This window comes from Danio rerio, chromosome 9 (assembly GCF_049306965.1).
Source record: "Danio rerio strain Tuebingen ecotype United States chromosome 9, GRCz12tu, whole genome shotgun sequence".
NCBI lineage: Eukaryota > Metazoa > Chordata > Actinopteri > Cypriniformes > Danionidae > Danio > Danio rerio.
In genome coordinates, this window is record NC_133184.1 from 42,970,124 (window position 1) to 42,992,779 (window position 22,656).

A 22,656-nucleotide genomic window follows, 5' to 3' on the forward strand; every position below is an offset into this window, starting at 1 on the left:
CAATCTGTCTGCTACTTTACACATTCGCTTAGATTATTAAACTGTTGGGGTTTATTCAATCCAAAATGTTTTTGTTTTTTTTTTGGTCACCATTTACTCGCCTTTATTCCATTTAAGTTTTCATCACGTGGAGAAAGAGCATACAGGGTGATTCAAAAAGAATACCACAACTTTGAAAATCGAGAAATCTGCAAAGAAGAAAAGGAGAGCTAAGCTTTTTCTTTTGTCGATTTAAGGAAGCTCTGAATTTTGAAAAAACTTTAAGTACTCTTCACATTGATAAATTACCCAAGGTTCCATCATGTTTCTTTTATCAAATACAAATTTTCAAAGTTGTGATATTCTTTTTGAATCACCCTTTATTTATAGGAATGTTAGAAAACTGAAATTACCTTACAAGCTACTGGTTTTCAACATTATAATATCACATTTTTCATATTAAATATCACAGTTTTAGACATTGTTTTGTTATTCATCAGAAATACCAAAGCGGCCACTTCCAAGTCACTTTCAAGTCACTGTACTGTTTCCTCTCCATTGAGTGTAGCTTCCAGATTATGACGAGTTTCTTTTAAAAGAAAAAGCTGACATGTACCTTAAGTTTCTTATAGTCAACAGGATGCCTGATGCAAACATCCTTTCAAAGCTTAGCAACCACACAGAACACCCTAGTAACCCCACAGAACATTCTACTAAGTGAATAGCAACACTGTAGCTACCATACACAATTCCATAGCAACCAGTTTGAATACTGTACCATACTGTCTGGCAACCACACAGAATACCTTAGCGAATGCCTAGCGAAAACACACAACACCCTTACAACCATGTTCCAACACTTTAGGTTCAACTCAGTAAATGCCTGGTATTGGAATTATGTCATTGCAGCCACACAAAATCTTCAGATTTTTAGCTTTTAAAAATGTGTTAAATGTAAAACTGCTTTAGTTTAAGCTCATAAATTTGCTTTTAACTTAAAACTATTACAAACCTTCACAGTTTTGGAATTTATAAACAATTTCAAACTGTCTGGCTACTCTCAAGCCACTTTTTTTCTAGTAAATTTGTATTATTTCACAAGAAATCTCCATTTTGCTTCATATCCACCCCCCCCCCCCTTCTATTTTTTTACAAAGCAATAAATTTCCTTTTTTTTCTTGCACATCCAATTAACATGAAAATATAAATATACTATTTCATGTCAACTTTAAAACCACATCCTTATCAGAATGGCATGAACATATGCCAACATCCTTGATTTTAAAGCTTCCAGTCTATAGTATTATACTGCAAGTGACACACATTAGAAATTTGACTTAGTTTGATATCAGTTTCATCTGATACCCAAACCCCTTTATTTATTGATTTCTTGCAATTCTCTTCCACACAGGTATATTGTAGGGTTTCTGAGTAGAAAGCAAGAGAAGGCTATGCTGAGAGACAAAGCTCCAGGCACTTTCCTTCTGCGCTTTAGTGAAAGCTGTCGAGACGGAGGAATCACCTTCACATGGGTGGAAGAATCACAAGATGGTACGTGCTGGATTAAATTTAGCTTTATTTTCAGCATTAAATCTAACTGCCTGGCAGTCTTGAATGAGTGTTACTGTGCAAAAAAAACCCCCAAAAACAGGTGAACCCAAGATCCATTCGGTGAAGCCCTACACTAAAGCAGATCTGGCAACCATCTCCATGCCAAACATTATCCGTGACTACACACTTGCTGCTCCAATGAAGGTTCCAGTGTATCCCCTCATCTACCTTTACCCGAACATCCCAAAAGATGAAGCTTTTGGTCGCTACTATACCAGTGAATCTGAAGGTAAATGCTCTTTACTTGATGGCTCATTCCATGAGCATGTTTGTATGCATTGCAATGTGCTAATAACTATGTTAATTAAAAAATCTGTTTACTCAAATGACCTGCTGTCATAGTTTACATGCAAACCAATAACCTGGAAATTCACCTTAATCGTGTTTGCAATATTTTTATTATAAAAAAGTTTATTTGGTCATAGTGACTTTAAAATACAATATATTTCTTATCTAACTTCAAGTATTAAATTAAATGTCAGTTGACATAATAAACCAGTTATTAAATGAACAGCTTGTGTGTTATCCTCTCAAGATGCAGCATTTTGACAGTAGCATGTTTGCAATTCTGTTTTACGATGAAAACACATTTACTGTATATTTCTTTGGGTCAAGAAAGCATCCAAGTTTGTTGCATATTTTCTTCTCCTTGCTGCAAAATGTTTGCACATTGTCTGAATGTGTTTAATTCTGCGCTTAAATTGTCATTTAAAAGCAAACTTTGACCATCAGTTCATGATTTAGCCATTAAAGACCTTAATCCAATAATTAAAAAATTAATAATTAAATCACACACGTAAAGTCACACTTCAAAATGTATGAATGTCATGGATATCATGTACTACTGCCTATATATAAATTGCCTTCCCTGAATGTAGGAAGGTAAACCCGCTGGATGACTCTGGTCTAAAAGGCTCTTCTGGGTCTGGCACCTTTATACCCAAGTTCCTTTCTTTATTGGTCAAAAAGCCAGTATGCCCTACGTTCAAGTGAATCTTATCATTTGACCGTTCCCCAGGTTCGAACTGAATAGGGAGGCGAGCCTTTAGTCATGCCGCACCCTCGTCCTGGAATACTCTTCAGTCTGAACTCAAAATGTCTGAGCTCATCCCATTCAAATAATTTCGCTCTGTCCTTTATTATAAACAACAACAGTTCATTTCTCAATGTAGGTGTTTTAACATTGTAATGTGATATAACTAAATAACTAAACTGTACTTTTTTATATTATCCTTACTTTTTTATCTATTATTATTTTTCATAAGTCGTGTGTTGCAGACCTCTTGCCCAGTTCACCCTTGTAAATGAGATCTTGATCTCAGTGGGTTTTTATCTGGATAAATAAAAAATAAAAATACAGTTAAAGCCAGAATTATTAGCCCTCCTGTTTATTTTTTACCCTTAATTTTTGTTTAACGGAGAGAAGATTTTTTTCAATACATTTCTAAGCATAATAGTTTTAATAACTCATATATAATAACTGATTTAGTTTATCTATCTATATTTTTTAAGACACTACTATACAGCTTATGTGACATTTAAAGGCGTAACTAGGCCAATTAGGTTAACTAGGCAGGTTAGGGTAATTAGGCAAGTTATTGTCTAATGATGGTTTGTTCTGTAGACTATTGAAAAAATATATAGCTTAAAGGGGATAATAATTGTGACCTTAAAATGTTTTTTTAAAACATTAAAAACTGCTTTTATTCTAGCCAAAATAAAACAAATACGACTTTCTCCAGAAGAAAAGCATTATCAGACATACTGTGAAAATTTCCTTGCTCTGTTAAACATCTTTTGGGAAATATTTAAAAAAGAAAAAATAATTACATTTTAAATAAAATAAAAAAAATCTCTAGGGAACCAATATTAGCGCAATACTCAACAACTATATTAACACATCAAACATTTTTCCAGTATTGTGCAGCTCTAGCTTTTACATTGGAAGATAATTTGTTGAAGCATATTACCACATTTCTTTTTGAAAAATAAAAAAATGAACAAGGGAGATAAACAAACTATTTGGATAATTTGTTGCAAAATGTTAGTGTAACTGCTGCAAAACTATTTGGGCCACTGTATGTTTCTGTTGTTAAAAGCAATAATATTTTCTTCTCCCACAGATTCAGAAGACATGGAGACAGACAAACCCATCAACTCAGATGCAAATCCATACTTAAGGAGACATCTGATGCATGTGTCTGATAAGTAAGCAATGCTTTTTCCTTAAAGGTGCCATAGAACGTCTACACAGAATGTATGTGATTTAGGTAAGCGCAAATATATGAAAAGGTTTTACAAGGCCATTATATGTGCCTAGAAATTGGCCGTATATAAAAGCTCAGTTTTTACCTTATATGAAAGGTGATGATTATTAATGATCTCCATTCTCATGCTGCTCTCAGCTTAGGCCTCTGATGCTCACGTAGCGTGATGTACTCTGAAATACAAATATGCAAAATATAATCATATTGGCAAAACAGATAATCATTTCAACTGAATTAGAGAAGAGGTTCACAGTAGGAGCGAGTGAGCTATCAGTTAAAAACTGTTCCAGAGTTGTGTCAGTGATTAAAAAAGGTTAAATTATAATTACACCAGACAAAATGGACAGACAGAGATGTATTTAGAGTTATATTTTGTGTGTATATATGAAAACACAGCCAGGAATTAATACAAACCTCTGCATAAACAGATACGTTTTTGAAGTTTATTGTTGTCCTTTCCCTTTAAAAAAATCAAAGTAAGAGCTGAGTGATATGACATGGTGCATACATGTGCATAAAACTCCTATCTTAAGAAGTCTACATGCGTTTGTTGCCTCATTACAAACACACACGGACAATATGTACAATAAACTAAAAAAAAAAATACCGTTAAACAGACCTTATGTCTCTCAGGGCACTGATTAAACTTATACCCAGTCAGAATTTTGCGTTCTGACGATTTGCAAACAGGTGAGATTGCGTTACTCCATGGCCATGCATAGCTGCCTGCTTCCTACAGTTTCTAGTCTAGATCAGATACACGGCCGGCCTGAAGTGCGATATGCACATCAATATAGCAGCATTTTTTATAACGCTGTATAACAATAATTCATATTTTACAGTACCGTGACCCGATACAAAAAAAATGTATTGGGTAATTTATTAAATAACAGAAATAATACTCTGTACAACTACTGTTTTTGCATTACTGTGATGGTTGGGTTTAGGGTTGGAGTAGACGTTTAAATACAATTAATGGGAAATTTAATTAATAACATAAATTTTTGTTAACTTCCGGCCTAAACCATATCTGATCTTGCAACAACCATAAATCAGCCTCTAAAGCCTGTCCAGTTAACAAAATAAGAGTCACACATACATCAGAAAGCTGTGTTAACCTTGAAAAAAAAATCAGGAATATTAATTAATAAATTAATTAATATATCAATTCCATGTGGAATGTCAAAGCTGGTGTTTTGTTCCAATTGGCTTGATTGTTTTACTGGAAATTTACACTCATGGGACCATGAGAATGAGTAAGTAATGGCATTTGAGGCTCATGGTATGTCATTAGCATTCACTGAACTCTTGTAATTCAGCTATGTCTAGCTAGATCTAGATTTTCATTCTATGGCACCTTTAACATTTTTCCTTTTGTGTGAACACATTACTGTTTCTGAAAAACCCTTTTATTTATTCTCATTTTCAGACCTGTTGCAAGACCCGTTGCAAGGTTTTAGGAGGATATCACTGTACCAAAGTCTACTCCACAGATGCATCTACAGAAGCCCACACTCATATTTTCTTTGGAAGAGGAAAATACAGTAATACCATTCATAGGAGTACAGAATTTACCAGAAAACTATAATGGACAACATAAATATCTTTGCACAGGTCTTCTCTGTACTAAATTAGTGATCTGCTACATTTATTTAAAATTGATCTGAAACAAAGAGACATTTCCTTCCTTTCCTATTGTTGTTGTTACACACACACACACACACACACACACACACACACACACACACACACACACACACACACACACACACACACTTAAATGTGAATATAACTTTCATGTTGTTGCTAAGATTTTTATTAATAACATTTGGTGAGTTTGTGGATCTGTCAGCCACATATTGCCGGCACGGATATTTTCAAATACTATGAAAATCTTTTTTTGTGAAGACATTTTTTTGTGAAAAGGACATTTTTCTCCATCGAGTGAAGCACTTTATTTTTGCACATCACAAAATCTTTATATACCATTGCCTTAATTGCACATGTACAAACCAACATGCTTCAGTCTAACAGAAATGAACAACATCCTACCTGCTACAGTCAAAGAAACTGGACACTGAATCCAAGCAAGCAACATTTGTTTCTATTGCTATTTTCGCTCTCAAATATAATCTGATTGAGCAAACTGTATAGTACATTGTATTTGATGTGCCATCCAGAGGGAAACCCCCAAGCTCATAATATAGAGAGAAACCATAGAGCAGAGTTGGCTGGATATGCATCAGGGTATCAAGTTTGGATGATTACATAAACGAGTTCCACCTGTGCCAGATTGGCTGATTATATCATAATGCTCCTACCAAACCATGTTAAAAAATATCATTGAACATAAGACAGTGTTACATAATGTGATGTACTAATAAAGATTCCTGCCATTTTATACTTACACTTCTGTTTATTTTTGTATATATTAACAAAGATCTAAGGTGCACTGCCACACTTATTGTCCTCTGTCACTATCTTGTAAATGGACAATGTCAACCGTCTTTGGTCCGCTCAATGACAAGCTAATGGCCGCCGACGTGCTCTCTCTCAGAAATGATGAATATTTAAAAATAGGCATTTTTCTTATAAATAAACTGCATAGTTGCAATTTAAACAACTACATTCTCAACTAAAAAAAGCCTCGAAATTACATAATTTTGTTGCCCAACAGCAGCAATATTTGTCAAACTGTAGAGTGTCCTCTACTTGTTGCTGTGGGCGGAGTAATACACAACGATGAAGGGTGAAGAGGCGGCACCAGTGCTGTTATTGGCAGAATATTGCACGTCTATCAGCCGATCTGATTAAAGAACCAGACAGCACTGTTGTGTGTGTGTGTGTATATATATATATATATATATATATATATATATATATATATATATATATATATATATATATATATATATATATATATATATATATATATATATATATATATATGTATAACAGGGCTTGAAATTAACACCCGCCAACCCCTACTAACCTCTTTGGCTGAAAATAGTTTTTAAATTGCCAGTGCTGCCTTGTCACTAAAGATTAGAATTTTATTTTAAGACCGTTTGTCAATATGCGCGTAAATGTGATCTTAGAATCGAGAAGCAGCACGACTGATAAGTAAAGCATAAAGCAGGTGAATACCGAATGAGAGGATGATCAGGTACACAGAGATCCTTGCTCACTGACTAGTGTCGTGCGCAGGGCTGATTTGATGTGCGCGAGTGCTTAAAAGTTCCTGTGTCCCGTTTCCTTGTGCGAAGCAACCATGACTGGAAACGCAACTGATGCGGTCGTTTCTCTTTGAAACAGTCTGGAAAAAGTGGTGCTTGTACAACCACAGTCCTGCTGCTTTCAAGAGCTTGAGATTTTTTGTAAGCAGCAGCAGTTGCCGTTTTAGCTTTAACCATTCCTTAAACAGATTATTAATATGCCTAACATTAACAGACTATTTTCCGTTATTTTTGTTTATGTGGTTTAATTATCACCCTTTACAATAACATTGCTTTGATAGGAGATTAACTTTCTATTTGTCTATAGTTAACTGGAGATGGGACCTTCAGCCTGGACAGACTACTGTGTATAGTTTTAGATACGTGGGAATAATTTAAACAGAGTAATCAATCAAAACTACATTCAGTATCTTGAAATTACCCTATGTTTATTTTCTCATTTGTAAGTTATGGGGACAGGCCTGCAAACATTTTTTCATTACAATTATTTCTGAAGTCCTTTTCAGCGGACAGAAGCAGTGTGGTAGCATTTTATTCTAAAAATACCATGACACAAACAATATACTTAAACTCTGAAACAACTTCCTGGTACAGCATTACAAAGCAAAACTAAGCAACCTACAGGTAACCAACGTCTCTTAAAGTGTATATTAATTATGTTGTATAGCACGCTGCACAATAAATTGAGAAATACTTCTCTTATTAGGAACAATTCGGTATATTGCCTTTATATATGATCAACAGCCTGAAGGAGAAGACATTTCATTGTCAAGTAAGTCATTTTTATCATTTACAGTAATAGTTCAATGCATGTCTGATCTTGTGTTTACGGTAAAACTGACTCAACACAGCATAATGGAACAACAAGTGCTGGATCGCAAAGTCGGCATGCTGGAAGAAAGTATGCAGGTAAAGCATGTTGTTAAAACTACGATGCCAATTTACTGTCAGCTTCATTTATTTTTTAAAAACATGAAGCAAACAACAGACTCTTCATTTCAAATGAACCATGTTTAAATATATGATCACAGCAGCTGCCCTTTCTTTTCTTCAGCAAACAGAACACGACATTCAGGTTTTAAAGGACATGCAATATGATTATGACAATAAAAGAAAGACAGTGGAGAGTCGAGGTAAAATGAAAAGATTAAGTAGTACTTCTGCTCTAAAAAAAAATAATGAATGCCAATGTATGGTGCAATCATGTACGGTTTACCCAAGTTCACAAGAATTTTGCACAATCTGTAAAATATTTTAAGTAAATATGAAGGTCTGTAAAAACAGCAATGTAAATGTAAAAAACAGCAGTAGCTGTTATTTGGTGGGTTGACGGGTGTTAATTTCAAGCACTGTTATATATATATATATATATATATATATATATATATATATATATATATATATATATAAAAACAAATTTCTTTATTAAAACTTTCGAGACTGTACAACTTTTATTTTGACTTTTATAAAGAAATTGACTAATTGAAAGACTAATGTTTCTGTCTAATTCTTTATATTTTCTACAGAGTCTGAAACAAAATGTCAGACACCAAAAGAGATGAAACTTGAGGAAGCTGAACAAATGTTTACAGGAGGACTAAATATAAAAGGAGAGGTAAGACTGTTAATGCACTGTCTTGCACACGTGTCTTTATTACCTACAATTTTGTCTTCGTGAATATTATTAGAAATGTGGTTAAGATTAAGCCCATCCCAATTTTAGGGTAGCATTTACACAGCTTACTTCTGTGTTGAAAATAATGTATAATTTTACAGCAACTGGTTGTGCCTCGTGCTCTGGTCACTGAAACGAAAGCATTTTAGCGCTTGACTGGAAATGTGAATGAAGTAAAGACGTTAAACAATTACCTTCAAGTCCCGACAAATTCATTCAGGAAAACGTGATGTCAGGTGGGAATGTGATACGAGCATGCGCAATGCTATCCTACTCTATAAACAGGACACGGGCTCCATTAAAGCTACAACTAACTAACTAACTAACTAACTAACTAACTAACTAACTATATTTTTAAGAGTAAAAAAATCAAAGCTTTATTTGTAAGTCATTAAATTGGTGTATCTTAGGATATTTAATTTCTTACTTTGACATTGGTGTCATCTATATATACAAATTAGCCCACTGTTTTATCCACTGTTTATATTATATTATATTATATTATTATATTATATTATATTATATTATATTATATTATATTATATTATATTATATTATATTATATTATATTAGTTTCAAAAACCGCCTATTATGGGTAGGCTAGTATTCTCTCTTTATTCATAAATTAAAACAACATTATATTTGTCCTCCAGACAACACAACATCCTAATTTTGAAGGGTGATGATCACAAATAGTTTATCAGCAAAATATCTAGCTAGCAAATTAGCAAGGAATTACTAAACTGTTACTGTGAGCTTTGTTACATTTCCAATGATTTTCTTGAGAGTGGTGTGAGTAAAACACCCAGTATAATCAGGCAACTAAAACCATCTTCATCCAGCTTAAACCAGGCTGGTCAAGCTGGTTTTAGCTGATCATTTTTCAGCCTGACCAGTTAAGACCAGGCTGGAAATGGCTGGAAACCAGCCTGGAAATGGCCAAAACCCCTCTAAAACCAGGCTGGTGTACCAGCTAAAACCAGCTAACCAGCTTAGGCTGGTTTAAGCAGCACATGGTTAATATTTTCAGCATATGGTTAATCCTGTAATATCAATAGCCTACTGTCAATTAACAGATTTTGTTAGAAATGATAACAATATGATATATATTGTAAATTTAACTGTATTGGATTTTGGACAAATAAGCCCTTCGTTAAACATCACTCTAAAAAAAATAGATACTGATTATATTAAGTCAGTCAAATCTCATAAATTATCAAAGTTACCAAGAACAATTACCAGCAACTTGGCTTACTTCTGTTTTGATAAAATAAGATGTATCTTAAATTAAAGGCAATTATAATTAAAATTGTAATTAAAATGTATTTTTAAAAAAGTGTGTGTGTGTGTGTGTGTGTATGTATATATATATATATATATATATATATATATATATATATATATATATATATATATATATATATATATATACTTTTTATAAATACAATTTAATCATAATTGCCTTTAATTTGATGTAATAATAAAAAAATAGCATATGCTTTTGTTTTTAACAACAATTCCACATCTGTCTATTATAAAAAGGGATAAGGAAAGTATAATTTGAAACACCAGGAATAATTGTTAACAGTGTGAAACATGAATCAAGATGATGCAGGCTTCAGTTTACCTGCATAAAATTGAGGTTAACTATTTCTAATGTGAAAAGCCTCTTTGTGTTTGCAGGTGGTAATGAAAGATATTGCTAATGCACTGACATTAGCAGAGCAGATTCAGATCACACTGATATCAGAGGAGTTACCCGAGTAGAAGAAGAGACAGCAGATGGCTTGTATTGGTGGTCCACATAACACTGGTCTGGATCAGCTTCAGAACTGGTGAGTGGATATTGCTTACATAGATCTGGCACACGATCATTTTAGTGTCTGTCCTGCCCAGGGAACTTCTCAATATCAAAGCATTATTGTCATTAAGGACGGTAACGCTTTCTTTTACAACCCGCAAAGTACCGCGTAAGTACAGTGAAATTACAGTGTACTTTTCTGTACGTACTGTGTAAGTATAATGAACGTATGTGTAGGTATGAGGGAACAAACCGTAATGCTTGGGTAAAAAGGGGGTAACAACCAATGTTCATCACGAAAATTACCGCGTAAGTACAGTGAAATAACGGTGTACTTTTCTGTACCTATAGTGCAAGTATAAATAACGTTTAAGTAAGTATAAGGGAACAAACTGTAATGCTCAGGTAATAAGGGGGTAACAACCAGATATTCAGCATGAAAGGTACCGCTTAAGTACAGTGAAATAACGGTGCACTTTTCTTTAAATTGCAAAAGAACAAACCATAATGTTTGCGTAAAAGGGGAGTAACAATAAGATATCCATCACGCAAAGAAATATATTAAGTTTACGATGTACATTTCTTCAAGTATTGTATACATATAAAGAATTATGCAAGGATGGTGACAACCTATTGCTATCTGCAAATGTACTGTATATGCACCTGCGTGAGTACATTAGTATTCTTATTCAGTGCTTGGGTTTTATATGGGGTGTTTAATGAATAAAAGGTTTACAACCTGTGAAATTATGAACCCTTATTGTATACTGTATGTATTTTAAATCTGCAATTCAATATAAAATATATTTCCATACACAACTTACCTTATGTTTACTCGTCGATCTCACCAAAGCCATCAATGTCTCCATAACTCACTATCAACAAATAACTTTGCATGACATAGGCCTACCGTCAGGGTTCAATGCAGATTAAAACAGGCTCGCATCTTTACTGCTGTTACACAGGGGGGCTAACTGTTGCATTTCAGTAAATGTATAGCTGATGCTTTATAGAAAAATCTAGTAATTTGGTCTTCAATCAATAAAAACTGCTGCTGTAGTTTACTCTGTTCTTAGTGTTCAAGTATACACTAGTATGTTAAAGTTCAGCTTCTTCCCTCTTTGTTCCCTGTAGTTAAAGGGTAAATACAGTATTTGTTCCCTCCTTGTTACCTGTACTTACAGGGTAAATACCACATTTGAGGGTTGTAAATTAAAGTGAAGCTTTGTTCCTCTCTTGTTACCTCCTTGTTACCTGTACTTACAGGGTAAATACCACATTTGAGGGTTGTAAATTAAAGTGAAGCTTTGTTCCTCTCTTGTTACCTGTACTTACAGGGTAAATACCACATTTGAGGGTTGTAAATTAAAGTGAAGCTTTGTTCCTCTCTTGTTACCTCCTTGTTACCTGTACTTACAGGGTAAATACCACATTTGAGGGTTGTAAATTAAAGTGAAGCTTTGTTCCTCTCTTGTTACCTCCTTGTTACCTGTACTTACAGGGTAAATACCACATTTGAGGGTTGTAAATTAAAGTGAAGCTTTGTTCCTCTCTTGTTACCTGTAGTTAAAGGGTAAATACAACATTTGTTCCCCCCTTGTTCCCTTTAGTTTACAATGTAAAATCTTGAAGGCAGAGAAATAAATATACAAACACACAATATATTTCTTCTTTACTTTGTAACCTTTATTTTAATAAATAAGCATTTTAAAAGACTTCATATTAATCAAACATTGTCTTGTCTATCATTGCCTATACTCATTCATTTTCTCTTCGGCTTTGTCCTTTTGTTAATCTGGGGTCGCCACAGTGGAATAAACCACCATCTTATCCAGCATATGTTTTACGCAGTGGATGCCCTTCCAGCTGCAACCCATCTCTGGGAAACATCCATACACACCCACTCACACACATTCACTACGGACAATTTAGTCTACCCAATTCACCTGTACCGCATGTCTTTGGACTGTGAGGGAAACCGGAGCACCCGGAGGAAACCCACGCGAACGCAGGGAGAACTCCATGCAGAAACCTTCTTGATGTGAGGAAACAGCACTACCTACTGTGCCACCGTGTTGCCACCCAGCTGCAACCCATCACTGGGAAACATCCATACACACTCATTCACACACATACACTACGGACAATTTTACCTTACCCAATGTCACCACATATTTTTGGACTTGTGGGAGCACCCGGAGGAAACCCACGCTAACATGGGGAGAACATGCAAACTCCACACAGAAATGCCAACTGACCCAGCCGAGGCTCGAACCAGCGACCTTCTTGCTGTGAGGCGATTGTGCTACCCACTGCGCCTGCCTATACTCAAACAGCAAAATAACACATTATTTCCTTCCCCCTTTTTTTCTGGCATCTCTTGCTTGGCTTCCTCTTCTGCTCTTCTCAGCTTCCACTGAGGACTCTGATGGTGAGTGGCTGATGAAATCCCATGGGTCTTGCTGCTCTGCATTTATATAAAATATATAAACAGACAGAAAGGCTTTTAGTAAGCTATAGACATGTTTATTTTCCTGTTTAATGTGTGTGTAGTGGTTGTCCAACAATTTCACACACTAAACATTTACAGATACCATACAGACACTATACATTACTATCAAACAAAAGTACTATCATCAGATCATATGGGAGATTGTGATCATTTATAGTGATAATAATTAAAGCGCAGAGGGGAAAAGGCTTAAATAGTAGGCTACTGTGCTAAAGTCCTAGGCAAACGTTACTAGTAATTGGGTGGGTGGGGGGGGGGGGGGGGGGTATTGATATATCAAACTGGCATGCTACAGAAAATATCAATTTACATTTCCAAACATTAATTTTGTCATAAACTTTGCTGTAATTAACGTATAAAGGGAGAAAATCGTCTGCACAGTCAGTATGACAACAGCCACAGAGATCTGACCTGCTCATCATCCAGTCTTTCTGGAATGACATGAAGAAACTAAATCCATAGGAACTTTGGCAACATTTCTAAGATGTGCAAAGTAAACGACAGTAAACATTGGTAAATATTCGCTGCTGGCCGTTTAGATTCGGCCATGAACTAACGTTATTGTTACGCTAAAAACAAATGAAACAAAATAAATATAATCTGGTTAATGCACAATTTCTAATCGTAACAATAGCCTTATTTACTGACAACGATTTACTCACATGTGTTACATGGTGACAAGACGGAGCAATTCCAAACGTCCCAAAAGTCTGAGCAAAACCTCGTGGCGTGCTGCTGCAGTTTGATTCGGATCTTTAGAGGCTTCTTGATTCACAACTCGTTTGAATCAACGAATCAGTAGGCGCGTACCTGAAGTGATACAATATCGCGAGATGGATTCAAATGCACACGGAGCTGTCTGTTGTTCTCGCGATGTTTTGATGTCACACTGATCGGTTTGTTGAAGACGAATCGACTCAACTCTCCGTCCTCCATTCCCAGAATTTCCTGTTCACGGCAGTACAAGGACGGCAGCGCGAGGTAAATAAAACAAGTATTTTTATGACGTTATGCACATAGAAGTGTTTGTTTAGGTTTTTGTTTATATCTGATGTTTGTACCTATTTTTAACAATTACAACCTTTTTACAACACTGTTATGACGCGTTTAACGATCATCAGGATCTAAAATCCTTGAGTTTTTTATATGATTTTTTTTTATAAAATAACATTTATTTGTATTTACGTATGCATTATATAATATGATTACATGTGCGAGGTGTTTCAAACAGTGTCTATAGTCATGAGTAAATTAGAAGTTATTCTCTCTTCTTGCTGGCGTTATCAGTTTCACACTATTTTTTTATTTTTCTAATTGTCGAGACAACACCATCGTAAAGTTTTCATTTTATTTGAGCAAAGAAGATTGTAAAAAAATGTGTTGTACTTTCCCATTCACTGTGCTGAAATGTAAAAAGGGTCCATAACAGTACATCAACCATATTATGTTATCTTTCACTTTATTTAGGACTAATGATGGGTTAAGTCATGTACTTTAATCAAAAACTAACCTTAGGGGTAGTTAACCCAAACGTTACATTTACTTACCATTTAATGAGTGACAAAGAATTTAAATATGTACACTGAACTGCAAATAATCTTTACTTCAAAGTCTATACTGCCTGCACATATATTTAAGCCTTTTCCCCTCTGCGCTTTAATTATTATCACTATAAATGATCACAATCTCCTATATGATCTGATGATAGTACTTTTGTTTGATTGTAATGTATAGTGTCTGTATGGTATCTGTAAATGTTTAGTGTGTGAAATTGTTGGACAACCACTACACACACATTAAACAGGAAAATAAACATGTCTATAGCTTACTAAAAGCCTTTCTGTCTGTTTATATATTTTATATAAATGCAGAGCAGCAAGACCCATGGGATTTCATCAGCCACTCACCATCAGAGTCCTCAGTGGAAGCTGAGAAGAGCAGAAGAGGAAGCCAAGCAAGAGATGCCAGAAAAAAAGGGGGAAGGAAATAATGTGTTATTTTGCTGTTTGAGTATAGGCAGGCGCAGTGGGTAGCACAATCGCCTCACAGCAAGAAGGTCGCTGGTTCGAGCCTCGGCTGGGTCAGTTGGCATTTCTGTGTGGAGTTTGCATGTTCTCCCCATGTTAGCGTGGGTTTCCTCCGGGTGCTCCCACAAGTCCAAAAATATGTGGTGACATTGGGTAAGGTAAAATTGTCCGTAGTGTATGTGTGTGAATGAGTGTGTATGGATGTTTCCCAGTGATGGGTTGCAGCTGGGTGGCAACACGGTGGCACAGTAGGTAGTGCTGTTTCCTCACATCAAGAAGGTTTCTGCATGGAGTTCTCCCTGCGTTCGCGTGGGTTTCCTCCGGGTGCTCCGGTTTCCCTCACAGTCCAAAGACATGCGGTACAGGTGAATTGGGTAGGCTAAATTGTCCGTAGTGAATGTGTGTGAGTGGGTGTGTATGGATGTTTCCCAGAGATGGGTTGCAGCTGGAAGGGCATCCACTGCGTAAAACATATGCTGGATAAGATGGTGGTTTATTCCACTGTGGCGACCCCAGATTAACAAAAGGACAAAGCCGAAGAGAAAATGAATGAGTATAGGCAATGATAGACAAGACAATGTTTGATTAATATGAAGTCTTTTAAAATGCTTATTTATTAAAATAAAGGTTACAAAGTAAAGAAGAAATATATTGTGTGTTTGTATATTTATTTCTCTGCCTTCAAGATTTTACATTGTAAACTAAAGGGAACAAGGGGGGAACAAATGTTGTATTTACCCTTTAACTACAGGTAACAAGAGAGGAACAAAGCTTCACTTTAATTTACAACCCTCAAATGTGGTATTTACCCTGTAAGTACAGGTAACAAGGAGGTAACAAGAGAGGAACAAAGCTTCACTTTAATTTACAACCCTCAAATGTGGTATTTACCCTGTAAGTACAGGTAACAAGGAGGTAACAAGAGAGGAACAAAGCTTCACTTTAATTTACAACCCTCAAATGTGGTATTTACCCTGTAAGTACAGGTAACAAGGAGGTAACAAGAGAGGAACAAAGCTTCACTTTAATTTACAACCCTCAAATGTGGTATTCACCCTGTAAGTACAGGTAACAAGGAGGTAACAAGAGAGGAACAAAGCTTCACTTTAATTTACAACCCTCAAATGTGGTATTTACCCTGTAAGTACAGGTAACAAGGAGGGAACAAATACTGTATTTACCCTTTAACTACAGGGAACAAAGAGGGAAGAAGCTGAACTTTAACATACTAGTGTATACTTGAACACTAAGAACAGAGTAAACTACAGCAGCAGTTTTTATTGATTGAAGACCAAATTACTAGATTTTTCTATAAAGCATCAGCTATACATTTACTGAAATGCAACAGTTAGCCCCCCTGTGTAACAGCAGTAAAGATGCGAGCCTGTTTTAATCTGCATTGAACCCTGACGGTAGGCCTATGTCATGCAAAGTTATTTGTTGATAGTGAGTTATGGAGACATTGATGGCTTTGGTGAGATCGACGAGTAAACATAAGGTAAGTTGTGTATGGAAATATATTTTATATTGAATTGCAGATTTAAAATACATACAGTATACAATAAGGGTTCATAATTTCACAGGTTGTAAACCTTTTATTCATTAAACACCCCATATAAAACCCAAGCACTGAATAAGAGTACTAATGTACTCACGCAGGTGCATATACAGTACATTTGCAGATAGCAATAGGTTGTCACCATCCTTGCATAATTCTTTATATGTATACAATACTTGAAGAAATGTACATCGTAAACTTAATATATTTCTTTGCGTGATGGATATCTTATTGTTACTCCCCTTTTACGCAAACATTATGGTTTGTTCTTTTGCAATTTAAAGAAAAGTGCACCGTTATTTCACTGTACTTAAGCGGTACCTTTCATGCTGAATATCTGGTTGTTACCCCCTTATTACCTGAGCATTACAGTTTGTTCCCTTATACTTACGTAAACGTTATTTATACTTGCACTATAGGTACAGAAAAGTACACCGTTATTTCACTGTACTTACGCGGTAATTTTCGTGATGAACATCTGGTTGTTACCCCCTTTTTACCCAAGCATTACGGTTTGTTCCCTCATACCTACACATACGTTCATTATACTTACACAGTACGTACAGAAAAGTACACTGTAATTTCACTGTACTTACGCGGTACTTTGCGGGTTGTAAAAGAAAGCGTTACCTTAAGGACTTAGTTCTTCTTTCTTTCTTTCTTTCTTTCTTTCTTTCTTTCTTTCTTTCTTTCTTTCTTTCTTTCGTTCAATGAACACAAAAAAAAAATATTCTGAAGAATGTTGGTGAAAAGCTGCCATTGCCATTCATAGTATGGAAAAAAATAGGCTACTATGAATTTTAAAGGCTTCCAGCATTCATCAGAATATCTTCCTTTCAGTATATCTTCCTCATACCAAACACATTCACTAAATTAGTTGACCCCAAAATGAAAAATTACTCCCCCTCAAGTGGTTTTAAACCTTTAGACAGTGATTAACCTGACCAGTCAGGAACTTTAGCTTTAGCAACTGCTAGCCTTTCTGAAATTGTCTATCCTACATTTAGGTTAACCAATTGGTCCTATTGGTACCTTATATCACAGATGTTCCCACTCTAGCAGTGAGAATGTCTATGGTGATATAGCAAGTGGTACAGACTATAGGGAATAATTTAACTACACAGTCTCCACTCTACCTCCATTCTCTGAAACGTGACTTGTTCTCCAGGTTCACGGTGGTCTCAGAGTGTCTCCTGCAGATCCGTCAGCAGCTGAAGAAAGTTCAGGAACTGGTCCAGAAATTCACCTACAGCAACGACTCACTAAATCTAGGATGGGGCCAGCTGGATGAACAGGCCATTTCACTCTTCAAAAATCTCATATTAAAGTGAGACACCACAGCTCAGTCTGCAGATGACTTTATATGTAGTAAAAGAGGAAAACAAAGAGAAATTTGATTATATATTATGGCTGTGTGTAAGCTTTTAGTGTTGAACAGGTCAACAGTTGTGATCTTTGCATGTCTTTCAGTTCTCTTGTGGTGGAGAGGCAGCCCTGTATGCCAATGTATCCTCAGAGACCCTTGCTAATTAAAACAGGAGTTCAGTTCACCGTCAAGATCAGGTGGGTTTCTTTCATGTCACCATCATTAATGCTTTTAATTGATGGTTCTGAGAAAAGCTTTAAATTTCAGTGATGCTGATTTTAAAGTCAATAACCAGTCTAATATGACTATTATATTGTTTTTCTGTTTTATATTATTTTGCAGATTGCTAGTCAAACTCCCAGAACTTAACTATCAACCCAAAGCAAACGTTTCTGTTGACAAGTATCTATCTATCTATCTATCTATCTATCTATCTATCTATCTATCTATCTATCTATCTATCTATCTATCTATCTATCTATCTATCTATCTATCTATCTATCTATCTATGTGTCTGTCTGTCTCTGTCCGTCCGTCCGTATGTCCGTCCGTCCACCCACCCACCCGTCCATCCATCCATCCACCCACCCACCCACCCGTCCATCCATCCATCCATCCAACCATCCATCCTTCCATCCATCCATCCATCCATCTATCTATCTATCTATCTATCTATCTATCTATCTATCTATCTATCTATCTATCTATCTATCTATCTATCTATCTATCTATCTATCTATCTATCTATCTATCTATCTATCTATCCCTTCATCCATCCATCCGTCCGTCCGTCCGTCCGTCTGTCTATCTATCTATCTATCTATCTATCTATCTATCTATCTATCTATCTATCTATCTATCTATCTATCTATCTATCTATCTATCTATCTATCTATCTATCTATCTATCTATCTATCCCTTCATCCATCCATCCATCCGTCCGTCCGTCCGTCTATCTATCTATCTATCTATCTATCTATCTATCTAACTATCTATCTATCTATCTATCTATCTATCTATCTATCTATCTATCTATCTATCTATCTATCTATCTATCTATCTATCTATCTATCTATCTATCTATCTATCTATCTAGTCATTGTTGTGTTTTTCAACCCATTTTTGTGTATTTACATTTTTATCTTTTAGAGGTTTTTCTGAGATGGATATAGTGAAAGGGTATGTGGTAAATTACACAAACAACACAGTTTATATATTACTGTATTAATATATAATACAATATATGAAAGAAAAGCAACAGTATGTTTTTTGGTATTCAGCTAATACTGTGCTCAATTGTGTTTTGCATTTAAGTAATTTCTTTTTATAACCAATAATGATTTTCTCATGTTTTAGATTTAGACAATTCTTTATATTAGGGACTAATCGTAAATGCATGACCTTGGATGAATCTAGTGGATGCCTCGCAGCTTCTTTTCCTCATATGGTATGATAATCAACACTCAAGGCAGTAAATTTACGATCATTTTGTAATAAACGTCACAGTTAATTATTGTCATTATTTATTTAACTCAGAATTTAAAGGAGAGGAGACATGTCAACACAACAAATCGGGTAGGACAAACAATATATAGAACTTTTCCAAATTAATGAGCAAATCAGTCAATACACACTGTAAAAAAATGCAGGGTTCCTTACAATTCCTTCATGTTGTCCCAACACAAATCAATTAAGTCAACTTAATTGTTTTTACAAATTTAGGTGGATTGAACATAAAACAGTTAAGCTGTCCCAAAAAGTCCTCAAGAAATGTGCTGATTCAACTCATTTTAAATAAGTAGTTTGAACTAGCAGCAAAAATCCTTTTTCGGGTCCAGGCTCATTTTGAAAATGTGCCCATGGTTACACTTTTGAGAACTGACAAATGTGTGCTAACTGGTACATACGGCTGAATTTTATTTGTTAAACGAACGCTATGAGGTGGTAACACTGACTTCTTACCTCTGTATGGGCAGCTTTTTTTTTGCCCTGACTGGTATGCTCAGCAGCTCACCATGAATGGCACCAGTCATGGACCAAGAGTTCGAATAAAGCGGGCAGTAAAAGCAGTGGGAGATTGCAGTAGAAGCACGTGGCCTCAGATGACTTTTTTATTGCAGTTTGCTTTTGAAAACACTATTGGTTGGGTTTAGGGAATGTCAATATCAAGCTAATATATATAACACAGCCCGATTAGCGGGCGAAGCAGTGGCGCAGTAGGTAGTGCTGTTGCCTCACAGCAAGAAGGTCGCTGGTTCGAGCCTTGGCTCAGTTGGCGTTTCTGTGTGGAGTTTGCATGTTCTCCGTGCGTTTGCGTGGGTCTCCTTCGGGTGCTCCGGTTTCCCCCACAGTCCAAAGACATGCTGTACAGGTGAATTGGGTAGGCTAAATTGTCCGTAGTGTATGAGTTGTGTGGATGTTTCCCAGAGATGGGTTGCGGCTGGAAGGGCATCCACTGCATAAAAACTTGCTGGATAAGTTGGCGGTTCATTCTGCTGTGGCGGCCCCAGATTAATAAAGGGATTAAACCGACAAGAAAATTAATGAATGAATGAACCCGACCAGCTTCTCTCACAGACACGTGGGAGAAGAACGTTGAAATTTCCAGAATGTTACGAAAAATGGCATGGATGACAAAACATGCCCAAGTAATGTATTTGAGATACATTACACATATAGCTGAAAATCTTTGCTCGAACCCGATGGGACCCAATGGGTTCGGGTGGGTTCAGGTTTAATTTCTACCATTTTAGACGGGGTCAGTCGGGCTTGGCTTGCGCAGTAAATGAACAGTCATGTGATGCATTTCGATTAGTCCGAGAAAGTAATCAAATCCAAAATCCATCCCTTCAAAGGAAAAACTAATGATGACAGAAAAGTTAAAAAGAGCGAATTTTAACTGCGGTCAGGCCAGCCTCCAGTCCAAAAAGAACGGTCATTCTAGCCGCCAATGTATTTCGGCGGTCACTCATACACTGCGTATTACAGTAGAGCGCTAAACAGCAGTGTTTGTATAGCAAGCTGACAGGGAAGATGACAAGGTCACTCGCTACACTGAAACCGCTGTCATGGAAAATTAAATGGATGTTCTTGGCTGGTAGAAGATGAACAAACAATCCTACCTAAAACTTGCAAAATTAACCAGATCAGAACTTTGCCTATCGGCCTGTAGCAGCAGCAGTGAAAGGGTGTTCTGTGTTGCTGGACGCACTATCCTGAGCGCAGGACTGTGCTAAAGCCATTTACAGTGGATTCAATAATGTTCCTACAAAAAAAAAAGTAGCCTGACCTTGGTGAGTAAAGGGTTTTTAAATTATAAATGAATATTAATTAAACCATTCAATCATAATGTAGACAGGGTATACAGGCTAATGTTGACATTAGGGTATTCTTTTAATATTCAGCTTCACTGTTGCCTTAAGGCCAGATTGTGAAGAGAAGTGGCGAAAAAAATCCCACAGAGTCTTTATCTTAATTTTGTTATTGCCAAATAGCCGTCATAATTTAGAATTTATTTTAATTAAATTTGTTAAGAAAGACTTATTTTCATTAGAGTGTTGCCCAACATAGGCCTATTTAGAGTGCTGAGATGTTACGATGTTACAAAGGACTTATTTTATTTAATTGTTTCAACTTCTGAGTGGCCTATAGCCTAAGTTTGTTACGAATAAATTATATTAAAACATATAAGTGACTCATTCTTGAATAAAGGCAAAAGAGCTGTTTGCATGTGCACATAATTAATTGCACATACACGGCGCCCTCTAGTGGATTTGTGAAAACAAAAACTGCAAGATGTGGTGCAGAGTACATGTTTGTTGGTTCTCATTCATTCATTATTTTCCTTCTGTCCCTTATTTATTTAGGGGTCACCACAGCGAAATGAACCGCCAAACTATTCTAGCCACATCCCAGCCCTGAGAAACACCCGCACTCTCACATTCACACACACACCAATTTAGTTCATCCAGTTCATTTATAACGCATGTCTTTGGACTGTGGGGAAAACCGGAGCACCCAGAGGAAACCCAAGCAAACTCAGGGAGAACATGCAAACTCTACACAGAAATGCCAACTGGTCCAGCCGGGAGTCAAACTAGCGACCTTCTTGCTGTGAGGCGACGGTGCTAATCACTGAGCCGCCCTTGTTGGTTCTGAAAAATGTATATTTCCAATGAGCCTGGTTGAAATTATCGTTAAAGTGACTTTGTTTTCTCCAGCCACCTTTCCTTTTTTATGAAGAGCTGCACTTAATCTGCTTTGACACACAGCTGATTCTGCCTGACCTGTGCATTGACTTATCGGTAAAGTGATTTGCACAACAACAAGAACTTTGATTCATTTGAGTTACTGAGACAACATGAAACCCTTGTAAATGCAACATCACATCATATGTTCAAACAGATCACAAGTCTTCCTGTGTCGATTATGACACCTTTACTCAGGAGTATTTCTTATGCCTGGTGCTCCATCTTATGGTACAACATGCTCAGCAGTGAACCACATGTACGGCCATTTACCATCATCAACATTTTCCTCCTCCGCTAACGTCCTTATTCTGACTCACGCTCTTGATCTCGCTCTCCGTCTCAGAATCTGACGTTCTTCTTGAATCCGCCACCGG

At 36.2% G+C, this 22,656-nt stretch overlaps 1 protein-coding gene, 3 long non-coding RNA genes and 1 pseudogene across 7 annotated transcripts in view; 3 read left to right on the top strand and 2 right to left on the bottom strand.

Moving 5' to 3' along the window:
* The window catches only part of stat1b (signal transducer and activator of transcription 1b), a 28,155-nt gene extending 21,889 nt beyond the window's left edge, over positions 1-6,266 (top strand). The window contains 4 exon segments of one of the 3 annotated variants that reach the window (NM_200091.2): positions 1,391-1,530; positions 1,631-1,819; positions 3,714-3,798; positions 5,287-6,266. In NM_200091.2, coding sequence (NP_956385.2) covers positions 1,391-1,530; positions 1,631-1,819; positions 3,714-3,798; positions 5,287-5,317 — 445 coding nt within the window. In that variant the 3' untranslated portion in view covers positions 5,318-6,266. 3 annotated transcript variants of the gene reach the window in all.
* LOC141376187 (uncharacterized) lies at positions 69-4,442 on the bottom strand. The gene is made up of 2 exons (XR_012385595.1): positions 2,399-4,442; positions 69-2,117 (listed from the first exon to the last, which is right to left on the bottom strand). It is a non-coding gene; the product is annotated as an uncharacterized lncRNA (long non-coding RNA).
* Positions 6,267-7,672: 1,406 nt separating the features above from the next.
* On the top strand, positions 7,673-22,614 carry si:ch211-196j1.2p (si:ch211-196j1.2, pseudogene; annotated as a pseudogene). The gene is made up of 14 exons (XR_012385592.1): positions 7,673-7,717; positions 7,800-7,865; positions 7,945-8,002; positions 8,148-8,226; positions 8,620-8,708; positions 10,452-10,603; positions 17,835-17,993; positions 18,137-18,229; positions 18,375-18,434; positions 19,182-19,211; positions 19,389-19,479; positions 19,569-19,607; positions 22,253-22,336; positions 22,437-22,614. The product of XR_012385592.1 is annotated as a si:ch211-196j1.2, pseudogene (transcript).
* LOC141376186 (uncharacterized) lies at positions 12,234-13,995 on the bottom strand. Its single transcript, XR_012385594.1, has 2 exons — positions 13,744-13,995; positions 12,234-13,036 (listed from the first exon to the last, which is right to left on the bottom strand). It is a non-coding gene; the product is annotated as an uncharacterized lncRNA (long non-coding RNA).
* On the top strand, positions 14,016-15,755 carry LOC141376185 (uncharacterized). Its single transcript, XR_012385593.1, has 2 exons — positions 14,016-14,062; positions 14,953-15,755. It is a non-coding gene; the product is annotated as an uncharacterized lncRNA (long non-coding RNA).
* Positions 22,615-22,656: the final 42 nt, after the last annotated feature.